Source organism: Myxocyprinus asiaticus, chromosome 38 (assembly GCF_019703515.2).
Source record: "Myxocyprinus asiaticus isolate MX2 ecotype Aquarium Trade chromosome 38, UBuf_Myxa_2, whole genome shotgun sequence".
Lineage (NCBI taxonomy): Eukaryota > Metazoa > Chordata > Actinopteri > Cypriniformes > Catostomidae > Myxocyprinus > Myxocyprinus asiaticus.
Genome location: NC_059381.1, coordinates 4,561,275 through 4,581,546, shown reverse-complemented (window position 1 = coordinate 4,581,546; position 20,272 = coordinate 4,561,275). Strand labels below are relative to the sequence as shown.

At 39.3% G+C, this 20,272-nt stretch overlaps 1 protein-coding gene across 1 annotated transcript in view; it reads right to left on the bottom strand.

Annotated features, from left to right (window-relative positions):
- LOC127429293 (collagen alpha-1(XXVII) chain A-like) overlaps window positions 1-20,272 on the bottom strand; it is a 104,468-nt gene that overhangs the window by 35,396 nt on the left and 48,800 nt on the right. The window contains exons 9-23 of the mRNA XM_051678246.1: window positions 15,913-15,966; window positions 13,909-13,953; window positions 11,585-11,638; window positions 8,651-8,695; window positions 7,655-7,708; window positions 5,283-5,327; window positions 3,889-3,942; window positions 3,753-3,797; window positions 3,133-3,186; window positions 2,973-3,026; window positions 2,500-2,553; window positions 2,046-2,099; window positions 1,868-1,921; window positions 1,736-1,780; window positions 62-115 (exon numbers count right to left, since the gene is read on the bottom strand). Coding sequence (XP_051534206.1) covers window positions 62-115; window positions 1,736-1,780; window positions 1,868-1,921; window positions 2,046-2,099; window positions 2,500-2,553; window positions 2,973-3,026; window positions 3,133-3,186; window positions 3,753-3,797; window positions 3,889-3,942; window positions 5,283-5,327; window positions 7,655-7,708; window positions 8,651-8,695; window positions 11,585-11,638; window positions 13,909-13,953; window positions 15,913-15,966 — 765 coding nt within the window. The remainder of the gene's footprint in view (window positions 1-61; window positions 116-1,735; window positions 1,781-1,867; window positions 1,922-2,045; window positions 2,100-2,499; window positions 2,554-2,972; window positions 3,027-3,132; window positions 3,187-3,752; window positions 3,798-3,888; window positions 3,943-5,282; window positions 5,328-7,654; window positions 7,709-8,650; window positions 8,696-11,584; window positions 11,639-13,908; window positions 13,954-15,912; window positions 15,967-20,272) is intronic.

Below are 20,272 nucleotides of genomic sequence, written 5' to 3'. Positions count from 1 at the left end.
GTGTGTGTGTGTGTGTGTGTGTGTAAAAGATTTGTGTGTTTATATTGCTTAGCATTCTCACCTTGACTCCTTCAAGTCCAATAGCCCCAGGGAAACCCTTACTACCCATTAGACCCTGTAAAGACAATAAAGACAGAAAAAAAAAACTATTAAATTTAGAGACAAGTGAAAATGACAGCCATTTGTAAAACTAGAATGCATACAAACACACACACACACACGATGAGCTTACACAATACACACATGAGAATTACATTTTTTGTCAAGATGCAAAGGTCCAAAAAAAAAAAAAAATGCTATATTTCCTTTAAGAAATATTTTCCTTTTTGATTTTTGGGAGAAATATGATGCAGACATTTCATAATGAGATTTATTCACAGAATCGATGACTTTTGATAGTGACTGTGCAAATTGTGCATGAGATGGTGACTCTAAATGCCAATGTAAAAGAACCGCGGTCAGACACACAAAGAGTACATACTGAAATACTCCTCAAGACATATCCAATGACAGACCACAAAACAGAGAGAAAGAGAGAGAGAGAGATGAGGAAAACAGATACCTGTTTGAGGAAAAAGAGGAAAGACTTCTGGAAGACATCCAGAAATGTTCTGAGTTTGAGCCAGAGACGCAGTGAGTTCAGTTAAACAAGAAAATGTGAAACGAAAGAAGGAAAATGAGGAAAAACAGAGACAGAGTGGGAACGGGTCATGTTCTGTTATACAGAGACTGTTCATGGGGAACTTATCTGCCTTATGAGACTGAAAATATTCTTTTCTTAGGTCTTATAAGAATAAAATCCCTTAATTACTTGCATCTATGTTTCATTGACATTTACAATTATATTAAAGCTGTTCCAAAGTAAGATCCCCATTTCGCCACCGTGTGGTCCATTAGGGATTTTTTTCTCCACTCAAATAGAATATAAATGGTTAATCTCATAATAACAACCCAATAACCCAAAAATAAAAATTAATAAACTGTATTTTGCCTAGTGTTTCATAGTATTTTGAAAGTAAATGTAGTTTTTTTAGGATCATTCAGATATTTTGCAGTGTAACATTATTGTTCTAACAACTTAGCCCAAAATTCTCATTACCGTAATGTGTCCCAAAGTTTTATTTACATTTGAGTTTTTATGTAATTCCCAAATGGTGATTCTAATAAGATTCTCATAACTGTAATAACATTATTTCTTACAGTACAATAAATACTACCATGATGTATAAATCCTTTACATTTCTTAATAACTTTTTGCACATTCTTTGCATTACAATAATGAAAACAATATTTGTTTTATTTTTTTTAAGCATTACAGTAATCAGAATTGGGAGGTGGTGGTGGTGGTGGGGTGGGGGTGAGGTTAATTGCCATGAACATAATTTCACAATGCAAACAAATCCTAATGTTCCTAAAAATAGACTTTGCATTTAATGCAAAATATATTTTGTACTTTTTTCTTTTGATTTTGTGGTGAAATATGACCCAGACATGTTCATTACAGGTTTTGTGAGATTCAACCATAAAAAAGTACATTTGCAATAGAGTCTAAAATTAACAAATAACATCAGTTTCACTAAACTGTGCATTTCCAAAAATCTCAACATTGCAAACAAAAACCTTACAGATACACTGTCCCACATACTGGAATAAGAAAAAAAATAAAAAAAAAATAAAATCGCCAACACACAATTAACAAAATGCAAATTCTGCATATGTGTAAATCACAACTCACCTCGAGTCCGACTGGCCCTGGTGGCCCCACAGGACCCTCGTCACCCTGAGAATGAAAATTAAGTTAAACTCAGTCTTCTGTTTGTTTAATGAAAGTAATTTATGGAACTCACAAATAAACACACACACAAACCTCTCGTCCTGCAGCTCCACGTGGCCCTGGTAAACCCCTCGCTCCAGGCTTACCCTGAGAAGAGAACATTTGTCCACACATACAACATGAGGTTACATTTACATTATATATATATATATATATATATATATATATATATATAAAAACTATTAAAATGTTTTTTATTCAATAAACACACCTTTGGGCCCTCAGGTCCATTGAGTCCAGGTTTTCCAATGTCACCAGGGAAACCCTGTGTGAAATGAACCAATTAACCAATCAGCATTATATGTTAACATACATAGAACTGGACAAGTTGCACATCTAGGCACATTTTGTAACAAATATTAATATAGATATAATAATTTAGTATTCTAAATAAATTCATTTCATTTCATCACCTTATTTTTGCCATCAAAATTAGATTGCAAGCTATAAAAAAAAAGAGGCTGCTGATAAATATCTTTAATCATATATATATATATATATATATATATATATATATATATATATATTATTATTATTATTATTTTTTTTTTTACTTTTTTTATTGATGGAATCTTAGGGGCTAATTATAGCAGATTTCAAATTAACAGAATTTTTTAAATCTTAAAACAAATGAGTTTTTATGGTAATTATGTATGGAGTCATACCTCAGGTCCTGGTGGACCAGGTAATCCACTGGGCCCTCTCTCTCCTGGTTTGCCCTAGAAAACACACAAATAACTCAGATATTGACACAGACAGACACAAACACAAACAAATACTGTAAGTTGAACCTTTTTAGGTTTCAGGTTAAAATCTTGTTAATATTGTTTTCTGGGCTCTTAGGCTATCCACAGTGTCAGATTAATATTTAAGTGTTAATACATGGTTAATGCTAAACATTGCATCTGGTACACTGATTTACAGGTTAATTGGGAATTTGTAATTTTTTGATGAATTCCCAATTCAACCAATCAAATTCACACACTCAAACATAAACAGAAGGATAAATCAATCAAAACATCTAAATTCGTATATAGAAATTGGAGGCCAATTACACTATTTTGTGTAGATTATAAAATCTGCAATTCACACATTCACACAAACAAATCTATTCAATTAAAGAAAAATAAGAACAAACCTGGGGTCCTGGCTTTCCTCGAGGCCCTGGCAATCCTGGTAAACCCTGAACACCCTAAAAAATCACACACAATATTAACACTAGTTGAAGTGCATGCAAGTGAGTTTGTGTAACACTCTGACAGCAAGTGTACTTTTGTGGGGGGGGATCAAAAGTATACCTTGTCTCCTTGGAAGCCAATCTCCCCTTGCTCTCCAGGAAGTCCCACATCACCCTGGGAGAAATAGCAAAGGAAAGAGAAAGAAAAAAGTCAAAGTGAGTCACAAAGCCAGAAAACAGACAAGGGAAAGTCATGGTAGAAGATAATGCAGTAGAGAGAATACAGTTAGGGCAAGATATATTTTATTCTCTCAAAAGCAGTTTGAAAAAAGGGTTTGACTTCTATACATACAATCTAGTACATAGATTAACTCTAAAAATGGAATAGGCCATCCAAAAATAAACTTTTGTCATCTTCTGTGAATTTATGCACCACTAGTGGCACCAAACAGAACTGCAGCCAGTTTGAGTGGCAGGCTACATGTTTGTCCAAACAATGGCAGACATGGGTTTTTTATTTTATTTTTTTATTTAAAAAGCAATTCTTGCTATTCTGTTTGGTGCCACTAGTGGTGCAGAAACTGCCCGCATCTCCTATAAAATCACTTTGATAATATGCTACTCAGGGGCTGACCAGGGATGCTTTTAAAACACATGCTTAACACAGGCTGGCCAATGGGGAGAGAGATTTTCCATCACATGCTGCTGTATAACAGGCCAATAACAGAGTATTCAGATCACCTTATCACCTTTCAGTCCGGGCTCGCCCATGTTTCCTGGTACACCCTAGAAAATGCACACACACAGACAAATACAATAAAATCGATAAGTTTGAGTGATAAAGGTATATATGGCAGTACATGTGAATATGACTTACTTTTAGTCCATTTGGTCCTGGTAAACCGACTATGCCAGCCGGGCCCACATCACCCTTGAGGAGAGAAAAATATGATTGTAAGATTAGGGGTCATTTATACCGAATGCATTTTTTGCATCCGTCTGCAGTGTTTTTTAATTGTTCAATCATCAGTGCTTTTAAAATGGAAGGTTGATCTTAAAATTTTGGTCCGAATGGCACATTAAATCTGCTGTTTTTTATTTGTTGACGTCTGCGTTCAAGAAAAAATTCCAGAAGTAATACACATTTTAATTTGGTTAACATCTTTCTCATTTTTGCAGTTCTAATTTCAAAAGCAACTCAGCTTTTGGCCACATCCACACAAATCTGTTTTCTTTTGAAAACTTACTTTTTAGTTTCCTAATGTCATCGTTTTCCAAACTGTGCATTAACGGAGAGCATTTTTGAAACAACGCCATTCTAGTGTGGTTGAGAGGCGCAAAGGTAGCAAAATGAATGAAAACATATTTATGTTGCCTTTGTGACCCTGCAAAAACAATTTTCTGGGTTCAAGTTGAGCTTTATGCTACAAATGCTGTTGATTACAACAGAAAATACCTCATACCTCAGTTTGAAAAACAAATGTGTATACAGAAATGCATTTATAATGAGAGTCTATGCGGCAACAATAATACAACATTGCCCCATAGACTTCCATTGCAAGTATCTGTCAACAGATTTGAAATTTGTTTTTTGTGCTTATCGTTAGCATGCCACAGATATTGTTGATAGAGCTTAACTTGTATTTAATCTGGAATATTCCTTTAATGCTTTTCTTAGGTGAAATGCCATGTTAGTGATGTCCTGCAGGGGGCACATTATCTCACTTAACTTACCCAAATAAAAATAAACAAAAAATGGTTTGTTTTGGAAAATTCTATGAACTTATTTGCATTTGTGAATGCAAGACGAGAAAGAATGTGTTATTAATGGGTGTAAAATGAATCACAGTTGAGTTATTTACGGTTGCCAAGGAATGCCACAACTTATCACATTAATTTAGAATTCGACTGATGTATGGTCTCAGGTATTCTCATATCTGAGACCAGGGCCTTGAGGAAAGCCAGGAACCCAGGTTTGTTTTTCTTTTTCTGTAATATAATAAGATTTTTTTTGCTTATAAAGATTTGTGAATTGTAGATTTTATAATCTATATGAAATAGTGTAACTGGCCTCCAATTTCTATATAAAGATTTTGATTTTTTATTTATTTGTGCTTGTGTTTGAGTGTGTGAATTTGATTGGTTGAATTGGGAATTCATCAAAAATGTATTTTACTACAGCTTTTGAAGTATAAATCATTTCTTTCATTAAATGTTCAGCAAAAATATCATGATACAGTGTTACCATGATACAAAACAGACTTTACTCACAATCAAACCAGGAACACCAGAAGGACCAGGAGCTCCAATCACACCCTAATAGAAGTACAGAAACAAGAGTGCTATGGTTTCTTACCTAAACGTACAGAATTCTAGAGCTTAATGGGTTAAGAGTCAATATGCGTCCCTAAACTTGGGTGTGGAACGTGTGGCATTTATAACATTTGCTGTGTGAATGTAAATGCCCTCTTTTCATATTCATAGATGTTAATATGGCTGTTCAAATGACTGTATATATGTGTGTGTTAGACACAGAGATGGTTTATTGTTGGCTCTGCTGCAGCGTACTAGAGCTATTTCCTCTCTGTTCCCTGGTGAGATGAACGGGTGAAAGGAGCACTTCACTCCTCTTCAGGAAAGGGATAACAGGAAATGAGAGAGCTAAACTTCCTGTTTTCACAGTCCAGCTGAGATTTACAGGTGAAAAAAGAGGTGCTATAACAATCTTTAAATTATTCAGTGATCACTCTGAACACTTAATTATCAAATACATTATGCTATGGACCTAACCTTAATCAGGGTTGACATATAATAACATTTTTCAAGAATGAAAACAAAGCTGTGAGGGATTGATGCACAGTCTCTTCAATATGTTATATATCTACGTTTTATCGATTGTTTAACAAATGAAACATTGAAAATACGGAATTCCCAAAAACTTCTCGGTGGACAAAAAACTTGCAAAAGTTAGACATGACCAAAATCTTAAAGGTGCTGAAAGTAATTTGAGGTGTTTTGTAACTTCAACCACACATTCGCTCTCCAAAATTCCATGCTTTAAGCCAATCGTATGTCAGGAAAACTGAATGTGCAAAATGACTGAGACACAAAGAGTATTTCTGATTGGCTATTTTCTGAGAAAATAGGGAATGTATGTCTATCTCTCACAGCCTCATTTTTTGTTAGCCTCAAATGTTTTTATCCTGACTAAGGTCAACTTTACTGTATATTAAAAGATAAATGTCCACAGAAAACACAGAAGTTACATTTCTGCCACCGGAAGTAAAGGTTGAGGTTTATATACATACAAAATCCCCAGAACAGACAGACAGACAGACAGACAGACAGACAGACAGACAGACAGACAGACAGACAGACAGACAGACAGACAGACAGACAGACAGACAGACAGACAGACAGACAGACAGACAGACAGACAGACAGACAGACAGACAGACAGACAGACAGACAGACAGACAGACAGACAGACAGACAGACAGACAGACAGACAGACAGACAGACAGACAGACAGACAGACAGACAGACAGACAGACAGACAGACAGACAGACAGACAGACAGACAGACAGACAGACAGACAGACAGACAGACAGACAGACAGACAGACAGACAGACAGACAGACAGACAGACAGACAGACAGACAGACAGACAGACAGACAGACAGACAGACAGACAGACAGACAGACAGACAGACAGACAGACAGACAGACAGACAGACAGACAGACAGACAGACAGACAGACAGACAGACAGACAGACAGACAGACAGACAGACAGACAGACAGACAGACAGACAGACAGACAGACAGACAGACAGACAGACAGACAGACAGACAGACAGACAGACAGACAGACAGACAGACAGACAGACAGACAGACAGACAGACAGACAGACAGACAGACAGACAGACAGACAGACAGACAGACAGACAGACAGACAGACAGACAGACAGACAGACAGACAGACAGACAGACAGACAGACAGACAGACAGACAGACAGACAGACAGACAGACAGACAGACAGACAGACAGACAGACAGACAGACAGACAGACAGACAGACAGACAGACAGACAGACAGACAGACAGACAGACAGACAGACAGACAGACAGACAGACAGACAGACAGACAGACAGACAGACAGACAGACAGACAGACAGACAGACAGACAGACAGACAGACAGACAGACAGACAGACAGACAGACAGACAGACAGACAGACAGACAGACAGACAGACAGACAGACAGACAGACAGACAGACAGACAGACAGACAGACAGACAGACAGACAGACAGACAGACAGACACACACACACACACACACACACACACACACACACACACACACACACACACACACACACACACACACACACACACACACACACACACACACACACACACACACACACACACACACACACACACACACACCCTTCCACAGCTTGTTTGAGCTGAAAACGCTGTGTACACATATGTGTTTCTTATCATATCTGTTTTGAGTGAAAGCAGTTATATGCTGTGATCTGTTTGTCAGTGTGTTATCTGCTTTGTGACAGAAAAAATGACAAAGTGTGATATAAGAAATAACAAGCAAAAAAATAAAATAGATGTTCAACTCACTGGTTCTCCATCAAGTCCCGGTGGCCCTCTCTCTCCAAAATCCCCAGGAAAGCCCTGAGTGAGAGGCCAACATTACAACACAACATTATTATAGTCATTTATGATGTGGTGGACATTTATGCAACATCTGTGCAACTATATTTTGACATTTCTGAAGAAAATATAAAAGGTGCTTGCCTGTGCAAAACGGTTTGCCAGGGTGTTGATATGCACTTGAAAGGGTGTTCTGGGTGTTTGTTAGATGGTTGCTTATTGGCAAAAGAGTCCATTGCCAAGTCTCTACATTTATGATTTGATATGATGGTTTTTTCAAATACCTAGCCCTTAATAAGCATGAGCAATAGTAGTAGTGATGCTTGCTTTAGTAAACAACACTAATGATGGCATCACTGTGTTAACATGCTGACCTCTGCTGACTCAACAGGATGTTTTGAGGTCAGATGTCAAAGGTCACTGTGATTGAAATAACCTCTGTATGGCTGATTCCACATCTCAGCATTTTCTTTTTTGTAGTTGTGTATTCTTAACACAGTTATGCTTTGTGTTTATACGTTTGAATCAATCTGTGTGTGTGTATGTCATAAATAAAGCAAATAATTAGTTTTTTTTTTTTTTGGTATCCTAAAAATGCAAAACGTTTTCTTTTAGGGGTAGGATTTGGGCGAGGGTTAATTTATACAGCTCTATATATAAAATCAACAGAAGAAGAAAAGTTTTATGTCCCCCATTTAAATAGCAAAAGTATGTGTGTTATTTATTGTGTACTATGACCACAAGAAAATAATGATTTAATACAATCACGAAACAATCTCTCTTTCTCTCTCTCTCTTCCATACACACACACAAATGGCAACCCAATGCATTTGTTAAACTTATTAAATGCAGAAACATACATTCAATAAATGCACTAGACTAAACAAGCTTACATTTGTCACATACACACTTACAAGCCAACTCACATCTGTATCTATAAAGTATGTTGAGACAAAACTTTACCGGCCTACCCATCTTGCCCCTCTTCCCTGGAGGACCAGGAATACCCTAAAAATTAAGAGAGAGAAAGAGAGAGAGAGCGAGAGAGAGAATGAGAGTGAGACGTGCTAATATGATTACCTTTGCTTAAAAGTCCTATGGCATTAGAAAGGAAGTACTTAGAAGACACTAATTATCTGACAGTTCGTTCAAAGACCGATCATTTGTGTGTGTGTAATCAGTTATCATATGACTCATCTAAACACCCTCAATTTAGTGCCAGGCCAGCTGGAAGCAGTTTCAATTTTCAAAACACACAAACCAACCATGACAGGATCTGCTGACCTACATCCACCAGTAGTGGGCAGCACTTGATTTAAAAATCTACATGTGTTGTATTTGCCAGAAATTAATCTCCATTCTAATGCTTTTGTTAGAGCAAAATCATAATCAAAACTAGATGTTTACATTTTCTGAAGAAAATTGTGTGGTGTTTGCCTATGCAAAACTTGCTGCTATGATGCTAGGGTGGTTGCCAGGGTGTTGCTATGCAATTTCTAAAGTGTTTTGAGTATTTTTTCCTTTATTGGTTGCTCAGCAAATGCAATGGCCCAGGCAAAAAGAGCCCGCCCCCAAGTCTCTATGATATTCTTGTCTCTAGATATGGCTCGATCCCTTATTCAACGTAAGTCCATGGGTTTTTTCCACCCCTTTTATTGTTTGCCAGGGAAAATTCAGAACACAAGAGTGCAACAGTGCTACTTTTTCAACTATCTTGGTTCCGGAAGTATTTTTCAACAATAATTTTTTCCATAGGGATTTCAGAAAATCCTTCAAAAAGAGTTCTAAGACATGAACCAAACAAACCAGCTCTGAGGTGAATCTTAATGTTACAAACTTTGATTTGAAGCAAAAAATTATTTGAAAATCCAACAAAAAGACAAAGATACAAGACTGTGTGTTTACCATCTTTCATGAGGGAATGAACTACAATCCCATGAAGCATTACATATGACGTAATCGAATTAAAAATTAAAGTATAAAACTATTAATTTCAATATGTTGATTATAAGTATTCACAATTTGTTTAACATTTATTGCAATACATTCAAATTTATACAAATATAGTAGCCTTAGAATGTAGGGATATCGGCTCTATTGCATCATTCAAAGTGAGTTATGCGAGTTTACAGTTTCTGCAGAGCTCTTTTGGCACGCATAGTTCACCGTGATTCTCTGATTGGTGGATCTTTCTCTGCTGGATCATGGGTAGTGTAGTTAATCAGTATAAATTCTGCTTTTTTTAATTAGGTTCAAATAACTTGGACTCAACAGAAGCATATACCAATTAACAAGTAGGAGTTATCATTAATAATAAATTCCCCAATGGAATAAAATGAATCGAATTTGTACTTTCAGAACCAGACTTTTGAGCTCTAAAGCACACTTCTCCTGAATAAGTCACACAGTTTTACGTATCAATCATCTCCATGGCACAAAAAGGACAAATTACATGCTAAACTTTAATACTTAACCAGTTTGAACAATATACACTGGTGGCCAAAAGTTTGGAATAATGTACAGATTTTGCTGTTTTGGAATGAAAATTGGTACTTTAATTCACCAAAGTGGCATTCAGCTGATCACAAAGTATAGTCAGGACATTACTGATGTAAAAAACAGCACCATCACTATTTGAAAAAAGTTTTTTTTTTTTTAATCAAATTTATTCAGGCCCCATTTCCAGCAGCCATCACTCCAACACCTTATCCTTGAGTAATCATGCTAAATTGCTGATTTGGTACTAGAAAATCACTTGCCATTATATCAAACACAGTTGAAAGCTATTTGGTTTTGTTAAATTAAGCTTAACATTGTCTTTGTGTTTGTTTTTGAGTTGCCTCAGTATGCAATAGACTGGCATGTCTTAAGGTCAATATTAGGTAAAAAATGGAAACTCATCAGTCAATCATTGTTTTGAGGAATGAAGGCTATACAATGCTTGAAATTGCCAAAAAACTGAAGATTTCATACAAAAGGTGTACACTACAGTCTTCAAAGACAAAGGACATCTGGCTCTAACAAGGACAAAAAGAGATGTAGAAGGCCAGATGTACAACTAAACAAGAGGATAAGTACATCAGAGTCTCTAGTTTGAGAAATAGACACCTCACATGTCCTCAGCTGACAGCTTCATTGAATTCTACCCGCTCAACACCAGTTTCATGTACAACAGTAAAGAGAAGACTCAGGGGTGCAGGCCTTATGGGAAGAATTGCAAAGAAAAAGCCACTTTTTCTAAGGTTAGTGTGGGCAAAGAAACACAGACATTGGACAAAAGATAAATGGAAAAGAGTGTTATGGATCTTAAACCCATTGAGCTTTTGTGGGATCAGCTAGACTGTAAGGTGCGTGAGAAGTATGTGCTACAGGAAGTGTGGGGTGAAATGTCACCTAAGTATCTGGACAAACTGACAGCTAGAATGCCAAGGATCTGCAAAGCTGTCATTGCTGCATATGGAGGATTTTTTGATGAGAACTCTTTGAAGGAGTTTACAAATTGTTATAGTAATTTTTCACATTATTATTGTCCTGACTATACATTGTGATTAGTTGAATGCCACTTTGGTGAATAAAAGTACCAATTTCTTTCCATAATAGCAAAATCTGTACATTATTCCAAACTTTTGGCCGCCAGTGTAATAATAGTGATGCTTGCTCCAGCAAACACTGTAACTCATGTCATATGGTTCATATCAGTGATGTGACTACATTAATGAAGTATTTGTATGTGTGTGTTTAACTTATTCATGTGAACTACATTAGCTTCATTACACAACAGCAGTTTGCCGGAATATTCGCCCACAGACTGGCAGTTACTGTGATCACATGACTGCTGATAAAGCACCATAATAATGGAAGTCACATATGATATCATAGCATGACCTTCATACTCACTCTCTCACCATCAGGTCCAGGTAAACCAAAAAGTCCAGGAATTCCAATGAAACCCTGTAAAGAGGGAGAAATAAAAAATGAGAGCTCTTTAATACCTTAATTGTTTCTCCAAGACAGTAATGAGATAGCAAATATAGACTTGGCAGGAAGTCTCCTGCTTTTCAGATGTTTTTCCCGAGAAAAACTCAGCAATCTCATATTTGCGCATGCGCCAGCAGTTAACTGTACTAAAGGAGTATCAAAAAGCAGTTTAAACGGGCATGCGTCAAACGCGTTCACATTCGCTCATGGTCAGAAGAGTATACTTCGAAAGGTAACGCGGTCGACCTGGTGCGATCCAGTCTGGAACGCACAAAAATGAAGTATACCTGGGCCTTTAGTCGCTGTTCAGAATAAATGTTCAGAACAACAAATGGTCAAAGGCATCTGTCTAGCACATGTTTATGAAGAAAACAATCGAAAAACAGCACAAATGGACACAAAAAATGCGTTCAGTGTTTACAGCCCCTTATGTCAACAGTTGTGTATTTTTATCTTTCTAAGAACTCTATTAAGTCGCCTGAGCTATGAAAGAGCAACCTTTCTTCTGGATGACGTAATCTTTGTAACTCTTAAGGCTTTAAGACAGTAGTCTATACAATCATTGGCATCCAATGGCAGACGTCCACAGTATAATACAAACACAAGGATGTACAGATGAATGAAGAGGTGCTGGGATGTATGAATGGACGTCTTCATGTTGATGCAGACCATGAGGTAAGTGTATATGCCCATGGACTGCATGGTGCTGGCCTCCACAATGTAGTCCAAGGGCACATACGCTCACTTCAGGGAACAAACGATGACACACAAACAACAGATACAAACAAATACATGATATAATGATAACAAAAGACAAAAGATTCGCTTATACACACATCCAACAAAAACAGCACAAGACGAGGTAATGCTGTCTTGAAATCCTCCAGGAATGTTCCTACTTATTGGTTTTGTTAGTCATATGATTTTGTGATCTGAACTTATTTACTCCTGTAGAAACATAGAAAGCTTTTTTAGAGCTAATACAACACAATGTAGAGTCAAAGATGCACATTAGATGCATTAGTGTGATTGATTCTTTTATTTATTTCATCATTCTAATACTGCTACAGAAAATTATGGAAAATTACATCATGCAAGTCTGCTCATAAACTAGCTAAATGAGTAGTATTTTCTGTCAAGCTTTATAGCTATTACTTTTTATTATTATTATTAAATTTAATTTTGAGCAATACCATTTTGCTTATGCAATGATTTCTGAATTGACATGCCCCCATTTTGGAAAGTTACTTTTCTGGAGTTTCTCACTCACGCAAGGTGTGTTTATATGTTGTAATACAAATGTGCATTTTAAGACACATGCATGTATGTGAATGTGTGTGTGGCATTTAAAGACAACAGGGCCTCAGTCTGATTTTAAACAGGAAATTCCAGCCAGTGGGGGCGGAGTTTTGCTTGATAAAGAGCCTTTAATAAAGCTTGCCTACAAACACAATAGTTAAGGTATGTATGTGTGTGTGTGTGTGTGTGTGTGTGTGTTTGAGAGAGTGTATGTGTGCGTGTGTGATATGCATGCAATATAAAGTGGAGCAGTGAGGATAAAACATTGTATTTGCAAAGTAAAAAAAAGAACAAGGTAATTAATGAAAAGTGTTTGTACAAGTGAACATGTTAATAAGACCAGAGGATGCTAAAACACACTTAAACATACTTTTATGGCTTGAGCAGCTGTCAGCAGCAAATTTGTCATGGTTAAGTCTCTGTTGACTCAAAAAAAAGGAAAAAAAGGAAAAACTGAAAAGAGGGAGAGTTCTCATACTGTAGTAAAATCTCTCTTATTGAGTCTAATCACTAAAGGGATAGGTCACCAAAAAATGAAAATGTTGTCATTGTTTAATCACCCTCATGTTCTTCCAAACATGTGTGACTTTCTTTCTTTTGCTGAACATAAAAGGAGAGCAGAATGTTGGCCTCGGTCACCATTCACTTTCATTGTATGGGAAAAAAAAGCAATGAAAGTGAATGGTGACTGAGACTGTCATTATGCCTAATACATCCTTTTTTGGTCCACAGATAAAAGTCATACGGGTTTGAAACAACATGAGGGTGAGTCAATGACGACGAAATTTAAATTTTAGGTGAACTATCCCTTTACGGTTTTAATTATAAAAGGACCACAAATACCAGAATCATTAGCGACTGCTTAGAGAGCTCCAAGCTCACAATGACTGTTACTGGTTGCAATCCTACATAAAAAAGGAAGAAATAGGAAGATGTGTACACACCCGAGCACCTTTTGACCCAAGAGGCCCTATTGGTCCAGGTAAACCCTGGAAAAGAGAAAACAGAAACAGAAATTTCAGTAATAGGAATAGAATTTTATAATCAACACACATTAATGTAATAGGCCTCCAGTTTGTTAATTGTTTCAAACAGGAATTAAATAGTTTTTTTCTTACTCACTTAATATATATATACTGACTTACACACACAAACACACACACACACACACACACACACACACATATATATATATATATATATATATATATATATATATATATATATATATATATATATATATACACATATACAGACAGTACAGTGTAAACAGTACTGTGCAAAAGTCTTTTGTCTTAAGATGGATATCTTCAGCTTTAGTGTGTCAATAGGAAATACACATTTTAGACTCCCTCAATATTCCTTTCGCAAATAGAATAGAATAGAATAGAAGAACAGGGAGCCCTGCAACAGACTGGATGGCCCCCGCACAGCCCCCCACTGAACATTGAATCAGTCTGGGATTACATGATGAGACAGAAACAATTGAGACAGCCTAAATATATAAGAACTGTGACAAATTCTCCAAGAAACTTGGATCATACTATCTGCTAACAACCAAGAAAAACTGCCCAGGCGTGCCTAAGAGAATTGGTGCTGTTTTAAAGGCAAAGGTGGTCATGCCAAATATTGATTTAGCTTTTTTTTTATGTTTACTGGACTTTTTATGATGTTAATTGATAAATGAAATGAAAACAATTTTTGCCATTAATTTTGAAGACATCCTCACAATGCAACATTTTTCACAAGTGCCTAAAACTTTTGCACAGTACTGTATTTATGTATATATATATATATATATATATATATATATATATATATATATATATATATATATATACATACACAAACAGAGCCACAAAAGTCCCCTGTATTGTAATAAATTTTTAGGCAGATTTGTAGATCATGGCAATGATGCTAATGCATAAACATAAACCAAACTTTCCGCTCTTAATACGGTTTTAAAAAAGAGGCATCCATTTTAAGCAATAATGTAAAGTCAGATGGTCCTTACAGCAAAATAAAACCTGATTTAAAGCAGAGGGTTCTTTATATAGTGATAATAGTCTCGTTCACACATACAGCCTTTTCCAGAAAATTACCTACCATTTCCAGTTAGTCATGTGTGAACACAACCCTTTTGAAAATACTGGTAAATTTGCTCTGGAAATTTTCCTTAATGCGAAGTTGTATCATCACCTATAAATATCCTTATATGGAATGTGTGAACAGCGCATTTGGTACATTTACCACTAAAGGCAACCAAACGATTTTCCTGTACTTTACCTGGTTGCTTGTGTGAACGGGGCAAATGACTGTCTGACTGTACATTATCATGCTTATTACATGGCTACTTAGCAAATAAATAAATACAAGAAAATGGAACATTGATTTGAGTTAGAATGATTTTAATATGTGAGAAGAAATATAGTGTATGCAGGGGACAAAGCTCAATTATACGGATGACCGGTCAATATACAAAAATGTTTGACAGTAGAATACCACGTCTGACCAATCAGATTTTAATATTATAAAAAGCTGTGTGATAATTTCATACAGTTTATCACAAGCAACTTTTATGAGCCCAAGATGTGGAACAAATTGATGGCTTGTGGCTCTGGATGGATTTAGTTTTATACTGATTAGTTCCAAAGCTTCATCAATGAAAACAATCAGAGTTTGTCAAAACAGTGTACTACCAAGTTGTCAACTCTCGTGGAAACATCCTTTCCAACAATGGAACATTGTGATTTCCAATGACTGTATCCCCCAGCTATACTAAAATCCAGTTTGCATGCCAGCGCAATGTGTTGTGAAATTAATTGCATATTTTTTGTGAACAGTCAATGAAATACAAAGAAAAACATCCAGTTCATACAAATCCATAAACAGGCGCTCACACACACAAACACGAATAACTCTCCACAGCAGAGCAAGATCTACTGCACCTGCCTGCCAGGATAGCCTTTGGCTCCAGCACTACCAACAGGACCCTGTTCACCCTGAAGAGAGAAAGAGAGAAAATCATTGGATTTCCTAATTGTTTAAAGTAAATTAAAGCAATATCACATGACCAAGAGTGCTGCTGTACTGAATACTGAGACCACAGTTAATTATAGCCATGCAAATATTCAGACCAACAGCACAATTACGTGTGTTATATTACCTAAATATAATATTAACATAATATAATATATAACTAAAATATACCTTTTTTTTATAATATATAAACATTTTACATGACAAAGTAAATATCGGGTCATTTCAGACAATTATACTTAAATTAATATACCTTTATATACACTGGTGGCCAAAATGTAATGTACAGATTTTGCTGTTTCGGAAGGAAATTGGTACTTTAATTCATCAAAGTTGCATTCAACTGATCACAAAGTATAATCAGGATATTACTGATGTAAAAAACAGCACCATCACTATTTGAAAAAAGTCATTTTTGATCAAATCTAGACAGCAGCCATCACTCCAACACCTTATCCTTCAGTAATCATGCTAAATTGATCATTTGGTACTAGAAAATACACTTGCTATTTGGTTCATTAAATGAAGCTTAACATTGTCTTTGTGTTTGTGTTTGAGTTGCCACAGTATGCAATAGACTGGCATGTCTTAAGCTCAATATTAGGTCAAAAATGGCAAAAAAGAAACAGCTTTCTCTAGAAACTCATCTGTCAATCATTGTTTTAAGGAATGAAGGCTATACAATGCTTGAAATTGCCAACAAACTGAAGATTTCATACAAAGATGTAAACTACAGTCTTCAAAGACAAAGGACAACTGGCTCTAAGGACTGAAAGAGATGTGGAAGACCAGATGTACAACTAAACAAGAGGATAAGTACATCAGAGTCTCTAGTTTGAGAAATAAATGCCTCACATGTCCTCAGCTGACAGCTTCATTGAATTCTACCCGCTCAACACCAGTTTCATGTACAACAGTAAAGAGAAGACTCAGGGGTGCAGGCCTTATGGGAAGAATTGCAAAGAAAAAGCCACTTTTGAAACAGAAAAACAAAAAGAAAAGGTTAGAGTGGGCAAAGAAACACAGACATTGGACAACAGATAATTGTAAAAGAGTGTTATGGATCTTAACCCCATTGAGCTTTTGTGGGATCAGCTACAGAAGTGCCCGACAAGACAGCCACATGGCAAGTGCTACAGGAAGTGTGGGGTGAAATGTCAACTGAGTATCTGGACAAACTGACAGCTAGAATGCCAAGGATCTGCAAAGCTGTCATTGCTGCATGTGGAGGAGTTTTTGATGAGAACTCTTTGAAGTAATTTAATTTCAAATTGTAATAGTAATTTTTCACGTTATAATGTCCTGACTATACATTGTGATCAGTTGAATGCCACTTCGGTGAATAAAAGTACCAATTTCTTTCCATAAGAGTAAAATCTGTACATTATTCCAAACTTTTGGCTGCCAGTGTAAATGTATTAATTAATGTAATGTAATATAATATAAAATATATAATAGAATATTATAGAATATAATATATATTTTTAAATATACATTTACAGTTTTTCTCAATCGCTTTGGCTCAAGTCTCGAATGAGAATTATTTTTTTCAAAACAATAAATTCAAATCTCTGAACAATTAGTTCCCTATCTGTCACTCACTCGACGTTGGTGTCGATGTAGTGACACTAGGGGTCACTCTTGGGAGCCCGAGACACTTCTGGTCTTTGATAAAAGGCCAATGAAAATTGGCGAGTGGTATTTGCATGCCACTCCCCCGAACATACGGGTATAAAAGGAGCTGGTATGCAACCACTCATTCAGATTTTCTCTTCGGAGCCAAACGGTCATGCTCACTGAGCTGAATAGCACTGTTCATTCACCTCTGCTGGATCTGACGGCGCATTTCAGCGGCTTCTCCCTCCTCTGCACTGGTGCACTGCAGAGAACGCCCCTGGGTGCTTCGGCAGAAAAACTAGAGAGTATATTTTCTAAAAGAGCGTTTTTCCCCTCTAAAAGAGTATATTTCTCTAAAAGAGCGCACACACGGAACGTCTTTTTAAAGACGCGTCTTTCTAAAGATGCCTTTCCGTTCGTGTGTTATTCCTGGTTGCGGTCGTTTTCTCTCAACTTCGGATGGTCATGATCGCTGTCTCTCATGTCTGGGCGCGACCCACACGGAGGCAGCGTTTATGAATGGTTCATGTTCTCACTGCGAGAACATGACCATGGCAACGTTGCTGTCACGGCTTGCTTTCGTAAGGAAGCAAGCCACCCCAGCGGCTCCCCGCCTTGGTCCTCCTACCTACGGGTTTGAGGTCAGCGCGGCTGGCGCTGGGGGCGATTTGGGGACCTCAATGGGATCGCCTCCGCCGGGTATCCCCCCGCGGACCTCCCATTCCCCAGCACGCTCGTCTGCCCCAATCGGGCTTTCGGATGAGTTCGCCGGCTCGTCGCACGGCGAGTCTAGCTTCTTGTTCGAGGCCCGCGAAAATGATGAGCTCTCGAGCGCAGCATCGGAGAGCGGGCTTGTCCAGTCGGAGGCAGAAGCCTCAGCTGGGCTTCCCCCTTTCGGGGACGGTCGCCCAGTTACAGGCCGATGCCGAAATGACGGACATGCTTTCCCGGGCGGCCGCGAGTGTCGGGCTAGAGTGGAACCCTCCGCTCTCCCCTGAACCCTCGCGGCTTGATGATTGGTTTCTGGGCTCGCAGCGCCGCTCAGACCAGCCGCGCCCCGCTCCAGTGCCATTCTTCCCGGAGGTGCATGAGGAGCTGACGAAGTCGTGGGAGGCACCTTTTACTGCCCGACCCCGACTCCGCAGTTCCCCCGCTCTCATTACCCTCGATGGCGGGGCGGCCAGGGGCTATACGGCGATTCCCCCGGTGGATAAGGCGCTCGCGGTGCACTTATGCCCGCAGAGCGCCGTCACCTGGCGTGGACGCGCTAAGCTCCCCTCCAAGCCCTGTAGGCTCACGTCGTCCCTGACGGCCAAGGCCTACAGTGCTGCTGGACAAGCCGCCTCTGCCCTGCATGCCATGGCTCTCCTGCAGGTCCACCAAGTCAAGGCACTGAAAGAACTGCACGAGGGTAGTTCCACCCCAGATTTGATGCAGGAACTGCGCTCGGCGATCGACCTCGCCCTCCGGGCGACGAAGGTCACAGCGCTGTCTCTCGGGTGGACGATGGCCACACTAGTGGTCCAGGAGCGCCACCTGTGGCTCAACCTGGTCGAGATGGGCGAGGCCGACAAGACACGGTTCCTTGCTGCCCCCATTTCCCAGGCGGGCCTATTCGGCGACACCGTTGAGGACTTTGCCCAGCAGTTCTCGACGGTAAAGCAGCAGACGGAGGCAATCCCGCACATCCTGCCCTGGCGCGGCTCAAGACCCCGCACCCCGTCTGCTTGTCGCCAAGGGCGTCCCCCTGTGGTGACTGCACCGGTTCCGCCGCAGCCCGCCCCTCTGGCCCGGCCCCGGTGTGGAGCCCACCACAGGAAGCCGACGCCACCCATCTCACAGCCGGCACCGAAGAACCCATGGAGGTCTTTGAAGCGCCCCTGAGATGGGCAACCGAGGGAAGAGGGAACCCACTCACCTGGAGCTGGTAGAAAGACCACTCCATCCCCCGGTGGAGGGCCAGGTGGAAAATCTTTTGTTGCCTTTTTGTTTGATTTCGCCGTACGCCCAAGTGGCTGCGGTACCCAACAGTTCAACAAAAGAGCGGCTTCCTTCCTCCCTGGGTCACATACCCGGTGTGTACGGTCGTCACCACGACTACCGTCCACGGGCTTTATCTTGCAGGATTGGCACTCCAGCGGTGCCCTTTCAGCCCCTGAGCGCCCAGCTGTGGCACAAATCCACCCCCGATGTGACAGCCTCCATGGGTCGCGAGGACAGGCCTCTTCCTCCCCTGTCCCAGGCTGTTCCGGGGGTGGTCACAAGGAGCCAGGTAAGTGCTTCGATGTCCCTAGACTCAGCACGGCCACGACGTGCTGTGGCACCTCACACTCCGCCCCGCCGCGAGGCCCCACCTGCCGGTACGTCCGACGACGTTGTCCCCTTGGTCCCCCTCGCACGGAATTTGGACGCATGGCTTGCGCTTCCCAATCCATCGCAGTGGTTGATCCGGACCGTCCGACTCGGCTACGCGATTCAGTTCACCAGGCGCCCGCCCAGGTTCAGCGGTATTCACTTCACCTTCGTCAAGGGCGAAAACACTGTTACCCTGTGAGCTGAAATCGCTACCCTCCTACGGAAGGGCGCGATAGAACCTGTCCCTCCAGCCGAGATGAAGAAAGGGTTTTACAGCCCCTACTTCATCGTACCAAA